A 17,777-nucleotide genomic window follows, 5' to 3' on the forward strand; every position below is an offset into this window, starting at 1 on the left:
CTGAGACACATCCCCAGCCCTATTTTGTATTTCATTTAGAGACAGCGTCTCACTCGGTTGCTTGGTACCTTGATGTTGCTGAGGCTGGCTTTGAACTCGCGATCCTCCTGCCTCAGCCTCCGGAGCTGATGGGATTACGGGCGTGCGTCACCGAGCCTGCTAGATTCCTATACTCTTGACCCTTCCTCTCACCCCTGCACTTAACCTCTGTGCCGGCCTACCTCCATAACCTTGACCTTGGCTCAATCCTCCTACCTTGAAAGCCAGGCCAGAACCTCTCTGGACCTTCCTACGAGATCCTGGCCAAGAACCAGCTCAGGTGGACCTTTTCCCATTGCCAATAAAAGAGGCGGGGCCGAGAAGCCGGCAGACGGACTCGCGGTACAGCCAATACAACCCGAGCTACGGAGGTCGCCGGGCCGACGGCGGTGGAGAGGAGGCTCGCTCAGGAGAGCCAATAGCTAGACAGGGCGAGGCAGCGGCAACCAATAGCCTTGAGCAAGAGGCGGGGCCGTGGGGAAAGCCAATCGCTGCAGGAGACTGGAGAGGACACAGCCAATGGCTCTAGGGCGGGGGCGTTGCCCTGAACTCCGGCTTCCTCCGCGACCCGGCTCCAGGACCATGGCCGGGAGTGGGAGGTTGGCGCTGCGGACGCTGCCGGGGTCGGGCTGGGTGCGGGGCTCGGGCCCGGCGGTGCTGAGACGGCTGCAGGACTCGGCCGTGGTGCAGCCCGGCTTCTTGAGCAAGGACGAGGAGGAGACGCTGAGCCGCGAGCTGGAGCCTGAGCTGCGCCGCCGCCGCTACGAATACGATCACTGGGACGCGGTGAGGCGGACGGGGCCCGGGTCCGCGTCGGGGGCGGGGCCATATGTGGGCGGGGCTGCGGATAAGGGGCGGGGACAGGGAAGCCACTCGAAGGCCGGGGATCAGCTGGGGGCGGGCCTAGAACAGGTTTGGGGTCTGAGGCTCTGGGGCCGAGATGCGAGTCCTACCGAGATGGGGCGTTGCTGTGGGCGGGGGTGAGAATTTCTGCAGAGGGGTGGGACCTGGGGGATGGGAACCTGGGAACAGCAAGAGCTCTTTGGAAATGAGAGCCGGGTCCTCACTAGATCTGGAGCTAAGGGGTATTTGGGACCAAGGGTCAGAAATGGATATGGAGGAGGTGAGGGAGGGTCAGTTGTTGGGGACAGACTAGGGTCTTGGGTGGGATCAGGTTGAGGGTGGAGACAGAAACAGTGGATATTGGGATGGGGCTGTCGGCATTGGGGTCCTGGAATTGGAGCCTGAGGTCGGTTCTAGATGGGGCCTGGGTTAGAGGGTTCCAGTATCAGTGAGACCCAGCTAAGGCCTTCATTGTGGCAGGGGCCAGGTTAGGGATGGGATTGTGAGTGGAGGGCAGGGATAAAGGTCATGCTGGGAAAAACCAGTCCTTAGCTCTGGACTCTGTGCCTCAGTTTCCTTATTTTCCCTGGGAGCTCTCAGGCATGACCCAAGCCCTCTGTGCAGGCCATCCACGGCTTCCGGGAGACAGAGAAGTCGCGCTGGTCAGAGGCCAGCCGGGCCATCCTGCAGCGTGTGCAGTCAGCTGCCTTTGACCCTGGCCAGACCCTGCTGTCCCGGGTGCATGTGCTAGACCTGGAACCTCAGGGCTACATCAAGCCCCACGTCGACAGTGTCAAGGTGGGCCGAAGCCAGCACCTGGGAGTTCCCAGCTTGGGGTGTACAGGCCAGGCCAGAGGCTGACCCACCACCATGCTGCCTCTTTCAGTTCTGTGGAGCCACCATCGCTGGCCTGTCCCTACTGTCTCCCAGTGTCATGCGGCTTGTGCACACCCAGGAGCCAGGGCAGTGGCTGGAACTGTTGCTGGAGCCTGGTTCCCTCTATATCCTAAGGTGCATCCAGCCAAAGAGCCCCACCCCACCAGCGTCCTGCCCCTTCTCTCATTGGCCTTCACAGCAGGGCGGGCCTGAAGGCTGCAGGGGGACTGGAACCCTGGTCTACCTAGAACTCATAGCCTTCTTTTCTCTTGCAGGGGCTCAGCCCGTTATGACTTCTCTCATGAGATTCTTCGGGATGAAGAGTCATTTTTTGGGGATCGGCGGATTCCACGGAGCCGACGCATCTCTGTGATCTGTCGCTCTCTCCCTGAGGGGCAACCTGGACAGCCACCGCCAGCCTGCTGAGCCTCAGGTCCATTCCTGTTTTACCCAGACTCTGGATTTGTGAATAAAGTTGGAGAAAGGACAGCAGCCTCCTTGCTCTGCTGTCTCCTGAGACTGACCCCTGCAGGGGAAGCTCAGGGCTGCCAGGGTGGCAGTAAGGAGCATGCGGCTTAGCACACAGTCACCAGGCCAGGAAAGCAGATTCTTTATTGTGCTCTTTGCCAGCACCCAGCCCACCACCCCTTCTTGTCTTCTTGCTTCCAGGCTCCTATAAATAAGTGAGCCCAGCTCCTCCAGAGCTCCATGCACAGGGAACCGGAGCTCTGGGCTGGGCACTCTCACCCACAGCTGCAGGCAGCTGCTGAGAGCTGGGGCAGCCTCTGCCAGCGGTGATGGTCATCAATGAAGGCCACATCAGCATAGCGGGTAGGCCGGCAGCAGGGCCCACCAAAGGCTCGGCCCTGGCCCCGCAGTCGGGCCAGCGTCAGGCCGTGCTGGGTGCGGGCTCCGCGGGGGCAGCTGCCAGCACAGTAGCGAAAGGTGATCTTCTCCTCGGAGGCATAGCCCAGGCCCAGCTCCGCCACGGGTAGGGTCAGGCTCCACAGTTGGCAGGGGCTGGCTGGGGCTCGGCGTAAGCGGGCATGGGGGTGGTGAGTGTCTAGGGAAAAAAGGGGCATGGTTTAGGGTCAGTTCTCAGCCTGAAGGAGCTGGGAAGTCACCTGGGGTCCCTTGGGTTTCTTACCCAGTGGCGGTCTGCAGGTCCCTCCAGCATCTCTTGTCTGCTCAGACAAGAACTCTTCCTCTGCCATAGGAGCCCCCTGAGTGTCAGGGCTCCAGCCGATGCCCAGCTGTAGTGATAGGAGCAGCAGAAAGCCAAGCAGGACTCTCCCCGTGGCCATTGTGTCAGGCGGGTCCTGAGGCTGGGGAGCCCTGTGCCTTGAATTTATCCCTTGCCTGCCTGGCAGGGAAATAACCTCTTCCTCGCCTGCGTCCTGCACAGCTGGTCCCCCAGTCCTCAGCTCTAGGCGTCAATTCCCTCTGCCCCACATCCGTCCTTTAAGAGTTAAGGGCACACCCCCACCCCACCCCATCCAGACATTCCACAGACCCATTTCCAACACCCCGGTCGCCCCCTGATTTACGAGTCATGCTGGAAGCCAGGCCTGAGCCCAGTGTGGACAACCAGTGTCCCTGCTGCCCCTGCTGTCTAGTTCAGGAACCCCCATGTTGAGTGCTGGGAAGGCGGCTTGGCAGGTGGTCAGGTCAAGGGGAATCTTCCAGCATGGCTTCCTCCTGAAGGATTAAGACATCATGCCCGTCTCCGGGCCTGGCTCAGCCAGCATCAAAACAGGAAAAGGGAGAGGCTGGGGATGGCCAAGCATGGGACACGGGGCAGGGATTCCTGTCTTGGAAGGAAACCTGAAGGCCCAACTGCAGCCCTGTCCTGGGACCTGAGAGCATCAGCCAAGGGGAGCTAGACTTCCAGGTCCAAGGTGAAGCCAGCAGTAAGTCATGGCGAGGCATGGGTTCTGGGGGCCTTCACACCCATGGGACCTGGTGTGAGTGTTCGGTTTTAGTGCTGTGCCTGACGCTGAGGAGCTGCCCAAAGCTTTTTTTTTTTTTTTTAAATACTTATTTTTTAGGTGTAGATGGACACACGCAATCCCTTTATTTTTATATGGTGCTGAGGATGGAACCCAGGTCCCGCCTGTGCTAGGCAAGTGCTCTTCCGCCGAGCCACAGTCCCAGCCCTCTGCCCAGAGCTTTTGAGGCAGGAGATTACAAATAGCTTCACTGTGTGTGGGAGGTGCCTGGTCCCACACAGAGGAGAGGTTAAAGCTTGGAGATGCTGCACCCCACGATTGGGAGTGTAAATTGGTAGCTCTTTGCATGAGCAACTGAGGAAACCTCCTTCAGGAGTTCTTCCACCTGGGAACTAAGCTGTAAGCCCAGGGATACTAGCTGCACCTTGGTTACAGGAAGCCATGGGTCCACAGGGACCTGCGTCCTTGATTGTCGTGGTTGTTCTTGTTGCAGTAAATATTTATGTTACTTTCAGGAAAAAAAAAAAGTCACTTAAGTCATCCAGAACTACACCTGGGATTTGAGCCCCAGGTCCCCAGAATGCCAGGCTTCTAGCCTGACCAAAGGTGACACTGCCTCCCTCAGATGCTTCCTGGCCTGAGGTGGACCCTGGGTCAGAATTCACGCAGCAGGAATGACAGGGGTGGAACCTCCCGGGTAGGGAGTGAGTGCTGCTCTCCTGAGGCCCAAAACCCTGGCAGAAGGGCGGGAGGAAAGTTGGACCACACGGGGGATTCCTGGGAATTAGCCTGCTATCTCAGGCATCCCTCGAGGCAGCCAGGGGCCTGCAGAACGGGGTGGAGCAGTTTTCCACCTGCAGTTTCCAGCTGAGGGTAGGACCGAGGCCTGACCTCTGCCTTCAGCCAGGTCATTCCATGTTGTGATGTGGTGGGGTTGCGTCCCGCGAGGAGGTGAAGCAACGGAGTCCACACACACGAAGCTCCGGGAGTCAGGCTTGGTGGCACTGAGCTCGTTTTATCGCAGCAGAGCTAGTTTATGTAGGGCATGTCTACCCATCTCCATTGTATAAGCCAGCAGTACAACATCTTGGAGCCAGTCATCATAAAGATCAAAACTAGCCATACTACGGGGAAGTAAGGGAGCCTGCCAAGCGGTCAAGGAGGGCAGGAAGGGTCACCACTGGACGTTTCCAATGGCCTGTCCTAGAGCAAGCAGGTGTTCCTGTTCACTCACACTGGGAGGTTTCTCACTCTACCCATCCACAGCTGTCACCCACACCGCGGGCTGGTTCTTTCCCACATTTCCCCCCCTTTTTTTGGTATACATATACTAACATAGCTTGCTTAGTTTCCATCTTATAAAGTGTAGGCACTTTATAAAGACATACAGTATAACAATACAAATGACACCTATGCCAGCGATAACCCAGTTGGTGGGATCAATCAGAGCTGAAAACTTGTCCCGTAGCCTCTGCAGGAAGGAAGGATTGAGGATTAGGTTTGCTTTAGTTTCATTTAGGCTAAGAATATGGGGATGCAGTGTCATGGTGAAATCTCTAAAAGCTAGATTCCAGGGTCCTTATAACCGTTGAGCTAATTCAAACCAGGGTTTTGTGACATTTTCTACAGGGATAGCTGTTTGACATCATACAGATATTGAGGAATACAGGGTATCCTACATTTAACTGGAGGATATCGATTTTTTCATCCATGAGATTAACCTGTTGTTACAGCACTAGGATACCTCCCTGCAAGTGCAGGTTACGTTGTTCTTACACAGTTAGGGCTCTAGCAGAGCATTGAACTACCTGGTTGATAGTGGCGGCGTTAGCTGTAACTGGGCTAAAGCTGTTCCAGCAGCCGTGGCAGCTGCTGCCGCAGCAAGAGAGGCAGCAATAATGGCAGCAGTAATACCAAAACCCCATTTTGGACGTGAGAGGGAGATCTCTTTGGTGAAGTGTACCTTTGGTGAGTGAAGTGGACAGAGGAACTGACTGTCAACTGTTGGGAACCACAATATGGGGGGTGTCCTCATGAGCACTGCTGACTTAATGGAGGAGTTCCAGCAACTGGTCAACATACAGGAGGAATTAGTGCAGTCGATGTGACCTCTGGTGGGGTGGGCTTAGAACTTACAAAGAAAAAGGTGGTTTAACACACACATGTCCCCGAGTAGCACGGGTAGCAACAGGAGAATCAAAGGTGCCATTAAACCAGATTGCATCAACGGTGACATAGGGCTAATATCCATACATTTATAGGGGCCACATATTAATGGTTTACCCAGTTGTGCAGGACCAGGGGTAGTTTGTATTCTAAGATTTACCCTTCTGGATTTTGGTTGGCTTTGCGGTGCTGTTTTTTAAGTGGGAGCCTTCCAAGTTGTAGGGCTGAGACCAACTAATGAGCTCATCCGAGAGGACGAATGGTCGGATGATGGAAAGGCAATTTCTCCATGTTATGGCCTCTAGAGGCGCAGAGCTATTTGTGTATTTGCGTGATAGGCAGGGCTGTAAGAATGGTCGGGCCATGAGTGGGACTCCCTAACTTGAACCTCCATGCTTTCCCCTTCTGGGGAGAGAGGCCTATATCCCATGATGCCCTGGAGAGCCCTGGTTCCCAGAGGGTGTCATTATGGAAGCATGGTACAGACTGGCATATTTCCCCCACATTGGAAGGGTTAGCAAGAAGCAAAACGGACCTTGTGTGATTGACTTTAAGTGATGGGTTCCAGGAATACTGGACCATGGGATCTGACATTACAGGAATGAGAGGTAACATTAGTAGCAAGCAAGAAGGGCAGGACTGTATCGTCTAGGCCAAGAGGAAACAAAACTCCAGGAGTTGGTGCCCCCGCCCATCATGCCTGTGCTCGTGAGTTAGCGGTGGTGATGGTGCACGGTAACAGGAAAAGAGTGTCCGCCCCTGGCTCCGGGTCTGGGGCCTATCCTGGGCTTGTTGAGCCAAGCTCTTTATGTCCCCCAAGCTCTCGATGTCCCCCCAGGTTCTTTTTTGTGCTCTTCTGCCATGAGGTCGTCAGTGATGGCGTGGGCATTTCTTCTTTCCATTGCTGGTGACAGTGGAGGAAAGCCGTGGGCGGAGCCGGGAGGTGGGGTGTCGTCAACAGAGAGCCCCTTCAGGCGCCTGGCTGGTGGTTCCACCCTCCTGGGTGGGAGATTCATGTTGTAGGACTGGGAGGATGGACTTTGCCGGGATCCAGATGGGCTGAGAGGCCATTTCTGGAATGACACAAGCAAAACCTCGCCCTTGGGTTAGCTGTGGGTGTGGGCCATTCCACCAATTGGTCATTGGGTCCTTCCTGTGGACTAGGGGGAGCGGGAACCCCAATGCTTAGTAGCTGGGGAAAGACCTGATGCATCAAAAGTTAAAAAATTTAAAGTTATCAATGATCGTGTCAGGAGAGTGTTAGGGTCCCCTTATTTCCCCCCTTTTCTTTTTGTAGTTGAGTTTTTATGGTTCGGTGGGCTCTTTCCACTATACCTTGACCCTGGGGGTTATAGGGGATACCATTTGTATGAGTGATGTTCCAGTTACGTAGGAACTTTGTAAATTTGGGGGATGTATAGGATGGGCCGTTATCTGTCTTGATTGCCCAAGGTACACCCATGCAGAGCTCAGCCTGGGCAACTCTGGAGAGAAATTCTGGAAACACTCATTGGGTTTTTGAATTAAGGACCTGAGATGGACTTCTGCCTGAGTAGAGGGGATACCCTTAAAGGCGCGCTGTGCACACAGACGGACCTGACCACAGCCTGGGGGTACTATGGTTTCCTTCACCCTTACACATATCCACGGTCATGGCAACTTGGGCAGCAGCATCGCAGATGGCCCGTTGGTCACATTCATCACTAGAGGAAGCTTTCCACTGTAGGAATTGGAGTCTTGAAGGATCCAATCATGGGGAGTTTGGGGATTATCTGCCCATTGGTCCATAAGCTGCTCCATATAGGGAGAGTCCAGACCATCTTCTAGGGTGGCCTTATGAATGGCGGCTAGATCCTTTTGGGTTGGAGCAATCCAAGGCTGATTTGCTACATTGGGCCCTACATCAACAGGGAAAGCCTGGGTGGCATGGGACCTCATCTTGAGCAAGTCTGAGTATTGATTCAAAAAGGAGTTATTAGAATAGGGCGGTGTGGGGCCTGCGGAGCTAGAGGAGCCTGGCCACTGGATGGCAGTAGAGGCCAAGGATAAAGGGAGAGGCGAGCCATGGACCCCTGCAGTTATAGGCTGGGTACAGGGAGGGGCCCCCTTGCTCAGGCAGGCAGGTGTTGGTGCCTCAGAGGACGTGTTGGCAGAGGGGGGGCTGGCAGTGGCAGAGGAACCTTCAAATCTAAGATCAGGCCTTTCAGCTACAAGGACATTGTGCTGGCTGACATCATCATCTTCAGTGGTCCCTCCTAAACATGCTGATGGCAGCAAGGACTGGAGAAAGGGAGGGGAAGGCTTGGCCTTCTTGAATTTCCCTATTCCGAGCCAACACAAGGAAGTGATGCCAGAGCTCTTCGTCCCAAAGTGTATCAGAGGACAGACAGGGTGCCAAGCAAACCACATTGTCCCTGAAGTCAAAGATATCAGGGTCTTTGGTCTTGAGATGGCGGCTCTGGGAAAGGATCCTGAGCCCAAAGAGCCAAAGCACAACGGTTACTGTGGCATTCAGAAGGAGAAGTCCTAGGACTGGGGCCCACTCATGTTAAGGGGGTAGGTGGAAGGAATCAGGGGACATGGAAAAGGGGTATTGGTTCAAAAAGTGCTGTTTGGGAGGGAGACTTCCCCGGCTGTCACCCCGGGGGCCGGCTGTCACCCGTATGTCCCTCACTGTGTCTCAGAAGTGAAAGGTGGCTATAAGCCGTGACCTTCATGGTTTAGGCACTGGGAGACCAAACCCTTACTTGTGCCTTCTGAATGAACCAAGGGGCTCCCACTTTGCAGCAAGCCAGGGAGCAGGGGGTTATGTGCCTCCCTAATAAATCCTATCATAGAGGCGATAAACTGAAACCACAAACCAAAAGCAAAAAGGGGGCAAAGAGGTCCGAGCGCTCACCAGGCACAGACATATAAGCCGATCAGGGGCACTCACCTCGCCTTTGTTGCCACAGAAGTTGTCCCACGGGGACCGCCCCACGTTGTCGGACACCAGATGTTGTGATGTGGTGGGGTTGCATCCCGCGAGGAGGTGAAGCAACAGAGTCCACACACACACGAAGCTCCGGGAGTCAGGCTTGGTGGTGCTGAGCTCGTTTTATCGCAGCAGAGCTACAGTTTATGTAGGGCATGTCTACCCATCTCCATTGTATACGCCAGCAGTACAACATCTTGGAGCCAGTCATCATAAAGATCAAAACTAGCCGTACTACAGGGAAGTAAGGGAGCCTGCCAAGCAGTCAGGGAGGGCAGGAAGGGTCACCACTGGACGTTTCCAATGGCCTGTCCTAGAGCAAGCAGGTGTTCGCTCACACTGGGAGGTTTCTCACTCTACCCATCCACGGCTGTCACCCACACCGCAGGCTGGTTCTTTCCCACAATGCAAGACAGGTTCAAAGGCAGTGGCTGCAGCCAAATCTCCTCAGCCACACTGCTGTCCAGAAACCTCCCTGCAGGGAGCCTGGTGGGGCTGGACATGCAAAAGCATCACCTGGCTTGAAAGGCGAGAGGGCACCCCAGAAACCCCCTAGGGAACTGAAAATAGGCCCAGATGCTAAAGCCACAAAAAAGGACACGAGGCTCTGGGGGCCGTGCAGACAAGAACTGAGGGGAGCCAGGCAGGGTGGCACACATCTGTAATCACAGAAGCTCGGAAGGCTGAGGCAGGGGGGATCTTGAGTTCAAAGCCAGCCTCAGCAAGTTAGGCCCTGAGCAATTTAGAGAGACCTTGTCTCAAAATAAGTTAAAAAGGCCTGGAGATGTGGCTCAGTGGTTAAGCGCCCTGGGTTCAGTCCACACCCCTGGGTTCAGTCCACAGTACCAAAAAACAAACAGAACTCTGAGCTGAGAACCACACACAAAACCAGCAGGGGCGCACTCCTAGTAACTTTTGGAAGCCAAGGTAAAACCATCTTGAAAGACCTGCTTAAAAAGTAGGCCTGCCAGGACTCCTGTGAGGACCCCACCCCAAATCACAACCTGAGGAATATCCTATCCACAAGGGAAGGCAGAGGACACTGCAGATGCTCACAACTGCAGATTCTAGACTCGTCAAACAGGCTGTAAGGTAGGGATGCTTAAAATAAAAACCTAAAATTCAAGAGGGGATCAAAGACATCAGGGACAAGACACCACCCAAACACAGCAGTCGACCTGAAAACCAAAAATACTAGTGTGGGCAACTGACAGTGGAGTCCCTGGAACTGAGCGCTTGCCAGGTCTTGGGCCAGGAGCCTGGCTGAAGGCAGAAGCCCCGAAGGCAGTCGAAGCCACAGCTGCTATGACTGGGCTGTCCCAATGCACGTGCTGAGCTGCCAGGAGAGCCCTGTCTTCCAGGTGCCTATAAGGCAACAGGAGGCGGGACCAAGAGTGACTGGGGAAGGACACTGCCCGGGCTTCTGTGGTTGCTAATAAAGGGGTGCCGGACTCGAGGACAACCAGGCAGCAGGCGTGGGCAGGTCTGGAGCGGACAGTTTTATTGGGCAGGGGTAGATCTCAGTCCTTGAGGGAGAAGTGCATCTTGTCATTGACCATCTTGCGCTCGGGGTTGAGCCGCTTCAGAATCTGGGCCAGCAAGTTCACCGTCTGCTCACTGCTCAGCCCCGTCTTCTTGGTCTGAAACTTTTTCAGTAGGTCTTTGGTGGTCATAGGCTTCCGCGTCAGGTAGCGGCGCACGGCATCCTCAGTCACCTGCACATCACTGAGGAACAGAGCGTCAGGGTCAGCGAGATCCTGCAGTGGCCCCTGCCCAGCCCCTGCGTCCTAACCAACTTACCCGCTGCAGGGCGTGGACTTTCCGGAGGGCGGCTGCGGGGTCAACTTTCCGGACAGGCTCTGGGGAGCGGCGTCCAGCCGTAACCGCTTGGCGGCTGGTGCCTCGCTGACTCTCTTCCCTGTGGGAGCAGGGTCAGGATGAGTCTTGGGGTGAAGGGTGGACCCTAGCCCAGGGACTCAGGAGCACACAGATGGGGCCGATAGCTCACCTTGCTCCAGTTTGTTGGCAGCTGCCCGCAGGGTGGAGGAGGTGCTGGTCCCCTCTGCACTGGGTGTGCCAGGGCGGCTGCTGCCCCGCGAACTGCCTCCTGACGGCTTCCGCTCCCTCTTGGGGGGTGTCTTCTTTTTCTGCAGAGGTTAAGGTGGGGGGTATGAGCCTGCCAACAGACACCTGCCTGGCCCAGGCCCCAGACCGCTACTTACCGCCATGAACAGGGCTGAGGAGGCCTCACTGTCAATGTCACTCTCCTCCGAGCTGTCTGACTCATCACTGCTGTCTGCAGGAGCCAGCTTGGCCCAGTCAGGACCAGAGCAAGACCCCCTGCCCATCCTCACTTCCATCAGGGCAGGAGGCCCAGGGGGAGGGGTGGGGGGCAGGGCGCCAGGGCCTGCGCGAGGCCGGCAAGGGGAGCCCACCTTTCCTGCGCCTCTTCTCCTGCGGGGTGGGGGCCTTCTTCTCCTCCTCCTCCTCCTTGTCCTCCTCAGGAGGCTTCTCCTCCTCGCTCTCCTCGCTGCTCTCACTGCGCTCATCGACACCTGGGGAGGGGACGGGGTGAGCAGAGCAGGAGGGACCCTGCCTGCTGACTGCCCCCAGCTCCTGGCCCCCGCCTACCTTTGGGCCCGTCCTCCTGCTGCGGCACCTTCGGTTTGCCCTCTGCCTCGTCCTGGGAGCTGCTGTAAGACAGAGGCGGGCAGAGGGTGAGCGGGCGCCTCTGGAGGCTGGCCAGGGTCTCACACCCGCCTCCCGCCTGCCTCACCTGGAGCCATCGGACATGTAGTCTACCTCCTGGCCCTCAAAGTCACCGTCGTCACTGTCCTCAAAGGCCTCATCATCCGAGCCCTTCTTCTTCTTCTTCTTCCTGCCCGCCTTGGTCAGTGGCTTCTTCTTCTTGGCCTTGGGGGCTCTGCTGCCTGGGGGAGGGCAGAGGGGACTCAGGCCATAGACCACTGCGTCCTTCAGGTTCTACCATGTTCTGACGTCCTGGGAGTGGATGACTGGCCCCCCAGGCCTGGCCAGTTCTTCCAGAAGCGAGGGCAGATCTGCGAGCAGCGCTTACAGCAAGCAGCCCAGTCCAGAGCCGCCCGCAGCCCCAGGCTCACACACCACTGCCCCAAATCACCCAGAGCCAGGTGAGGGACGCCAGTCATCCAGCCCCAGTGGAGGCCGTGCCTCGGCTCTCCAGCTCCTGCCTTCCAGGTGGCCCTGGTGCCCGTCATTTCCAGGACAACAATGACAACAAGCTTCTCTGGGTGACATCAGCCCATAAGCCCCCTCTCCATCTACAGTCAGCACGAGCGACACTTACCCTCCTCGCCGCTGGCGTCGCTGTCATCAGAGGACATCTCCAGGTCATCCTCCAGGTCGTGGATGCGCAGCTCGCTGGCCTTCCTGCGGCCCCGCTTCTCCTTCCCCTCCTCGTCCTCGTCCTGGTCCTGGTCCTTCAGCCGCCGCTGCTGCATGATGCTGAAGTGGTTCAGGACCTTATTCCTCCTGTGGGCCAAGGGAAGGCAAGGCAGGGTGACCAGGGGCTCGGCACCTGCACCTCCGTGTGCAGGACCCAGGGGGTGACAGGAACCACAGGCGCTGCCTTAGCAGGGGGCTCACTGGAATCCCATGAGGGAACTGGCTGCCCACCTCCCTCCACCTGAGGGCCTCAAGGTCTGGATGGTGCTAGAGGGCCATTCCCAGGCCACAGACTGGCCATCTCGTATTCATGTTACACTCCTCTTATCCTTTACAGGTACCTTTCTCTTTCTCCTAATGACGGGCATAGTGACATTTCCACTGGAACACCACTCCATGGATCATGGCAACCAATGACGGCCCTTCACTTAGTGAAGGGCTCAGGGGCTACATCCAACAGTGAGTGCACAATTCACAGGCACTGTAGGAAGGAACAAAACCTGTCCCAACACGGTGAATGCCTTGAACACTACATAAGCGCACACTGAGAAATGGTGACGAGATATTTTATGTTTTAAACCACAATCTTAAGGTTTTCATAATTATTAAAAAAGAGAGGGGGCGGGGGATGTAGCTCAGTAGTTAAGCGCCCCTGGGTTCAATTCCCAGTACCAAAAAAAAAAAAAAAGAGGAGAATAGCCCTGGTAGAGGTCAGATGAATCCAAGGACAACATGCTCAGGGAACATGGAAGACACCCTAGGCTGGGTGTGGCGCAGTGGCAGCGTACGTGCCTAGCATGCACAAGGCCCTGGGTTCTGTCCCTACCATTGAAAAAAAAAAAAAGAAAAAAACCAAAAAGCCAAATACGCAAGGATACACACTGCACGCTGCGGGACTCCACTCAGAGGGGCCCTGGGACCCTCAGATCCAGAGACTGAGAACATCATGGCCGGTGCCAGGCACTGGGGAGTTAGTGCTGGATGGGGTTCAGTTTGGGAAGATGGTAAAATTCTGTAGATGACTGGTGGTGACCATTGTTAAACAGTGTGACTGTCCTTAAAAACAAAACAAAACAGGCGGGTGCAATGGCACACACCTATAATCTCAGTGGCTCTGAAGGCTGAGGCAGGAGGATTGCGAGTTCAAAGCCAGCCTCAGCAATGGTGAGGCTGCTAAGCAACTCAGTGAGACCCTGTCTCTAAATAAAACACAAAACAGGGCTGGGGATGGGGCTCAGTGGTCGAGTGAGTGTCCCTGAGTTCTATTCCCTGATCCCCGCCCCTGCTCCCGCAAAAATAAATAAATAAGACTGATGAGTGCTGACCAAATGTCCTGACTTCTGCTTCTAATGTGCCTGTCTGCACATCAGAAAAAGATGAGTAACACTCTACTGTCACATGTGTCTAAATAGAACAAATTTTAAACATAATAATTAAAAAACAAAAAAGCTGAGTAAAAATAGGTGTCCCCAGTCCCTTGGCCTGAGGCCCTCAAGAAACTATATAAACAAACTAGATGCCTGTCAGTAGATGAACGGATAAAGAAAACGTGGCACATATACACAATGGAATATTACTCATGGCATTTACAGGTAAGTGAATGAAGTTGGAGAATATAATGCTTAGTGAAGTTAGCCAATCCCAGAAAACCAAATGCCAAATGTTTTCTCTGATATAAGGAGGCTGATTCATAGGAGGCTGGGGTTGGGAGGGGGAGCATGGGAGGATTAGAGGAACGCTAGATAGGGCAAAGGGGAGGGAGGGGAAGGGAGGGGGCAAGAGGGTAAAAAAGATGGTGGAATGAGAAGGACGTCATTACCCTAAGTACATGTATGGAGACACGATGGTGTGAATACACTTTGTATACAACCAGAGATATGAAAAATTGTGCTCCATATGTGTAATATGAATCGTAATGCATTCTGTTGTCATATATAACAATTTACAATTTAAAAAATGCCCTTGAACCTGCAGGGAGTCACAGTCAGGTCATGGCCTGGCCCATGAAACAGGTGCCAGCACAGCTTGGCCTGCTGCTAGGGAAGCACAACAATGCTTGTTGACTAAGCAGATTGAACTTGTGATCCAGAGATGGCATATCCCTCTTGCTTTGACTCATTAAAACAACAAACTTTTCTCCTGGAAGCTGTGAAAGCAGATTCTAAAGACAAGATCACAAACAGAGAGGAAAGCAGAGAGCACCTCAGGGGGTGCCTGCCCAGGGCCACAATAAAGCCTCAGGGGGTCAAGAAGCAGAGCAAGGCACAGACAGCAGATAGCAGCGGGCAGAGGATCCCAGGCCAGAGGCTAACCCAGGGGAGAAGGGGACTGGAGATAAGCTAATCTTTGCCCAAAGTGAAAATTTCAACTCAAGGAAATGATTGAACAAAGGTCGGGCCAGGAAGGGAGGATGTCTTTCTGCCCTTTGAGGGCTGTGATTCCTGCCACTCTGTGACACACGCAGACAGAGTTTTGCAAACATGCCCACAGCGCCATCCTGCACCAAATGGATGCCCCAGGGCTGCAGTGACCCAGGAATGTCAGATCCTCAGCTAGGACTGCAAGGCCCATGTTCCCAGCTCTCCCCATAATCACTCTGCTCCAGCTTGTTCTTGCCGTGTCCTTGACCCCACAACTGTACCTGTGCTGTCCCCATTTCCAAGGCCAGAAATGCCATGGCTGCATCAGGAGGCCCCTTTTGAGCCCCCTTGTAAAGACCCCCTTGCAGTGGCACATGATGCAGACCCACCAAGGCAGCTAACCCCGCAGCTGCCAGCTGGCCCCACGCTGCTCTGCCACCTCCTGTACCAGGTTCACCAGCTCCCAAGGGTCCGTATCTCCCTGAGAGCTCTATGTGGGCAGGTGGGCACTGCCTTGGTCCGCTGAGTGCCCAGACTCCAGCACAGCTTGGCCTGCTGCTAGGGAAGCACCTCCCGGCCCTTGCCAGCTCACCTCTCCCACTCCTCCTCAGCCTCCTCAGCAGTGAGTGTGCGGTGTCGAGCCAGTGGTGTGAAATTGTACCAGTTGTGCACAGGAAAGGCCTCGAAGGCTCCGTCAGGACACTGGGTGAAGATGTAGTAGGACGTGTTCTCCGTCACTCCTCCCTTCTTTATGCCCTTGAACCTGCAGGGAGCCACAGTCAGGTCATGGCCTAGCCCATGAAACAGGTGCACAGAACCTGCCTGCGGCCTGCATGTGCCTCCCTGTGTGCCTCCTCTGTAGCACCTGCCTGGGTTCCCTGGGGAAAGCCCATGACAAGCCCTGGGCAAGCCCAGAGGAACCCAGCTTTGATTTTCCCAGCTGGATGGCAGGGACAACGCTCCCTCTTAGTAGAGCAAGTTCAATATTGGGCTTATGCAACAATCACTTAATGGCTCTGTCGCATGGGCTATGACCAGGAACTCAAGAAGCAAGACTGGAGCAGATCTGAAGTGGACACTCAACCCAGGCCACCATCTCCTTGAGCCCAAACAACTGGCGATGGCCTCCACCCTTACTTGCTGTTATCCCAAAACCAGGCAATCTTGTTCTGAGTTCTTTCCCAGCCTATAACTTTTCAAGGCTCCCCTGAGCACCCAAAACCCTGCACAACCCAGTTCTACCTGGAATGCCTGCGCCAACCTGCATCACCCTTCCTGTTCTGCCCCAGAATGCCCTTTCCAAAAGGTCATCACAAGAGACAAGCGCCACTTGATGGCCCTCAGGGCTGCCACAGAACCAGGCATAAGTACCAACTCGGTTCATGTTCAAAAACAAAATAAGGGAGGAAGTGCAGGCCCGGTTATCTCACACAGCTGGGGAACTGAGGTTCAGAGGGAGCACCCAACAAGTGCACAGTGTGTGGGGGGTGGTCCCTAGGTTGGCACACTTCCCCCGCTGCCACTTACTTTCTGCCTGATTTTCCATTGACACGTAGGAGCCAGGGCTGGTCCTCAGGCCGGAACTCCTTGAGGATGATGCCGTACTTTTTCCGACGAGCCTCTTCCCGGAGCTTGCGGTTGAACTCACTGCCTGCACCCGACTCTGGCATCTCCTCCTCCTGGTAAATCTTCTTGTTACTCAAGTCCCTCTCTAGCCGGGCCTGGAGGGGAAGGAAGAAAAGTCTCTCAGGGGCCCACCTTGGCTTGGGCCGTGCTCCTGTGAGGAACACCCCTAATTCTCACTACACTGTACTCCAACAAAGCCAATTTCCCTCTTGGCAAAAAGAGCACAGGATGCTAGCTAGCACTTGATGAATCTGAGTAAAGGGAATTTGGGACTTACAACAACAACTACTTATTAAATAGAACGATGACAATAATCTATTACAACGAAAGTTGTAAGACTCTCTCAAAACACCTTGCACTTTCCTCTTTTCATTTAAAAGAGGCACTTTATGCCTTTGACATATCCAACTTTCCAGCATCACTGCTCTTGTGCTTTTGGGTTCTTAGTAAAAGAAGGGTTACTGGAACACAAGCACTGAGATATCAGAACAGTTGATCTGATAATGGAGACACCTACTAAGGCCTCCCAGGCTGGCCTTAAACTTATGATTCTCCAGGCTCGGACTTGGCAGTAGCTGGAATTATAGGTGTGTACCACTGCCTCTGGCACCTTAGTTACCATTACAGCTAAAGAACCATAACCACCCTTAAGTCTAAGGTCAGTTTCTCTAATCTCCCACCACTTCCCAGAACCCGGGACTTACCTGATTCCATGTAGCAAAATTGACTTTATCGGCTGCATTGAAAGCCATGATGTTATATTTTTTGGTTGTGTTCCTGGAGGGGGCAAAAAAGGCAATGCTAATTCAATTAGTCATTCAGCAAACCCACCCTGGTTCAGCTCTTTGTGCTGCACAGTGCTGAGAACATATGAAAGACTCCAAGGATCCCCACTTTGTCATGGAAGCTGGATCCATCTCCTCCCAATCTCAAAAAGATGAGGAATAACAAAGATTTGGGGGAACCCAAGATGTGGGGGATAACTGAGAACTTGGCCTAGTGAGGAGGGAGCACAAGCAGGGAATGCTTCCTGGAGAAGGAAAATGCTGGAACTGAATTTTACAGGATGGAATCACAGCTGGTATGGAAGGACACTGGTGGCAGTGGGGACAGTATGTACAAAGATTTTACCAGTTTCAAACAGAACAAAGTTGCTGACTGGAAACTCGCTAAGGTTTCAATTTTTTTTCTTTCGGGGTGGGCAGGGCCAGGGACTTACTTGGGAACTCGAACAACATACTCGGTGACATTCGGAGCGCCGGGACCCTGCGGAGAGGAGGCAGGATGGTGAGTGAGGAGGGGCCGCCAGGCAGGCCGCCGCCGGGACTCCCCGAACCCTGCTTCATTCGTACTCACCAGGGCCGCCATGGTCAGTGGGTTGGGTCCAGTCCGATGTGGATTTTGTTCGTCTGCCGCGGGGCCCGCGTCCCTTAGTCTCGAGCAAGCCGCACTCTAGGTGTCAGGCTTCCAATCCCGAGAGAGGATAGCAAAGACTGCAAGCACTAAGCGCAGCGGACACTG

At 54.7% G+C, this 17,777-nt stretch overlaps 3 protein-coding genes across 4 annotated transcripts; 1 reads left to right on the forward strand and 2 right to left on the reverse strand.

Moving 5' to 3' along the window:
* Positions 1-572: 572 nt before the first annotated feature.
* Positions 573-2,245, forward strand: Alkbh7 (alkB homolog 7, RNA demethylase). The gene is made up of 4 exons (XM_005332082.4): positions 573-825; positions 1,507-1,680; positions 1,769-1,893; positions 2,034-2,245. The coding sequence occupies exons 1-4, from the start codon at positions 622-624 to the stop codon at positions 2,182-2,184; spliced, it is 654 nt and encodes a 217-aa protein (XP_005332139.1). The 5' UTR covers positions 573-621; the 3' UTR covers positions 2,185-2,245.
* Positions 2,246-2,347: 102 nt separating this feature from the next.
* Positions 2,348-8,802, reverse strand: Pspn (persephin). The gene is made up of 2 exons (XM_005332084.4): positions 2,906-8,802; positions 2,348-2,821 (listed from the first exon to the last, which is right to left on the reverse strand). The coding sequence occupies exons 1-2, from the start codon at positions 3,060-3,062 to the stop codon at positions 2,502-2,504; spliced, it is 477 nt and encodes a 158-aa protein (XP_005332141.2). The 5' UTR covers positions 3,063-8,802; the 3' UTR covers positions 2,348-2,501.
* A 1,525-nt stretch (positions 8,803-10,327) lies between these two features.
* Positions 10,328-17,772, reverse strand: Gtf2f1 (general transcription factor IIF subunit 1). Of its 2 annotated transcripts, XM_005332085.5 has the most exons (13): positions 17,613-17,772; positions 17,476-17,522; positions 16,961-17,033; positions 16,158-16,351; positions 15,223-15,393; positions 12,173-12,357; positions 11,624-11,777; positions 11,479-11,540; positions 11,283-11,402; positions 11,070-11,143; positions 10,856-10,994; positions 10,648-10,765; positions 10,328-10,572 (listed from the first exon to the last, which is right to left on the reverse strand). In XM_005332085.5, the coding sequence occupies exons 1-13, from the start codon at positions 17,622-17,624 to the stop codon at positions 10,368-10,370; spliced, it is 1,554 nt and encodes a 517-aa protein (XP_005332142.1). In that variant the 5' UTR covers positions 17,625-17,772; the 3' UTR covers positions 10,328-10,367. The 2 variants fall into 2 exon arrangements, with proteins under 2 accessions (XP_005332142.1, XP_077890614.1); XM_078034488.1 differs by lacking the exon at positions 11,070-11,143 and having other exon boundaries at positions 10,332-10,572.
* Between the last annotated feature and the right edge of the window lie 5 nt (positions 17,773-17,777).

This window comes from Ictidomys tridecemlineatus, chromosome 2, assembly GCF_052094955.1.
Source record: "Ictidomys tridecemlineatus isolate mIctTri1 chromosome 2, mIctTri1.hap1, whole genome shotgun sequence".
Lineage (NCBI taxonomy): Eukaryota > Metazoa > Chordata > Mammalia > Rodentia > Sciuridae > Ictidomys > Ictidomys tridecemlineatus.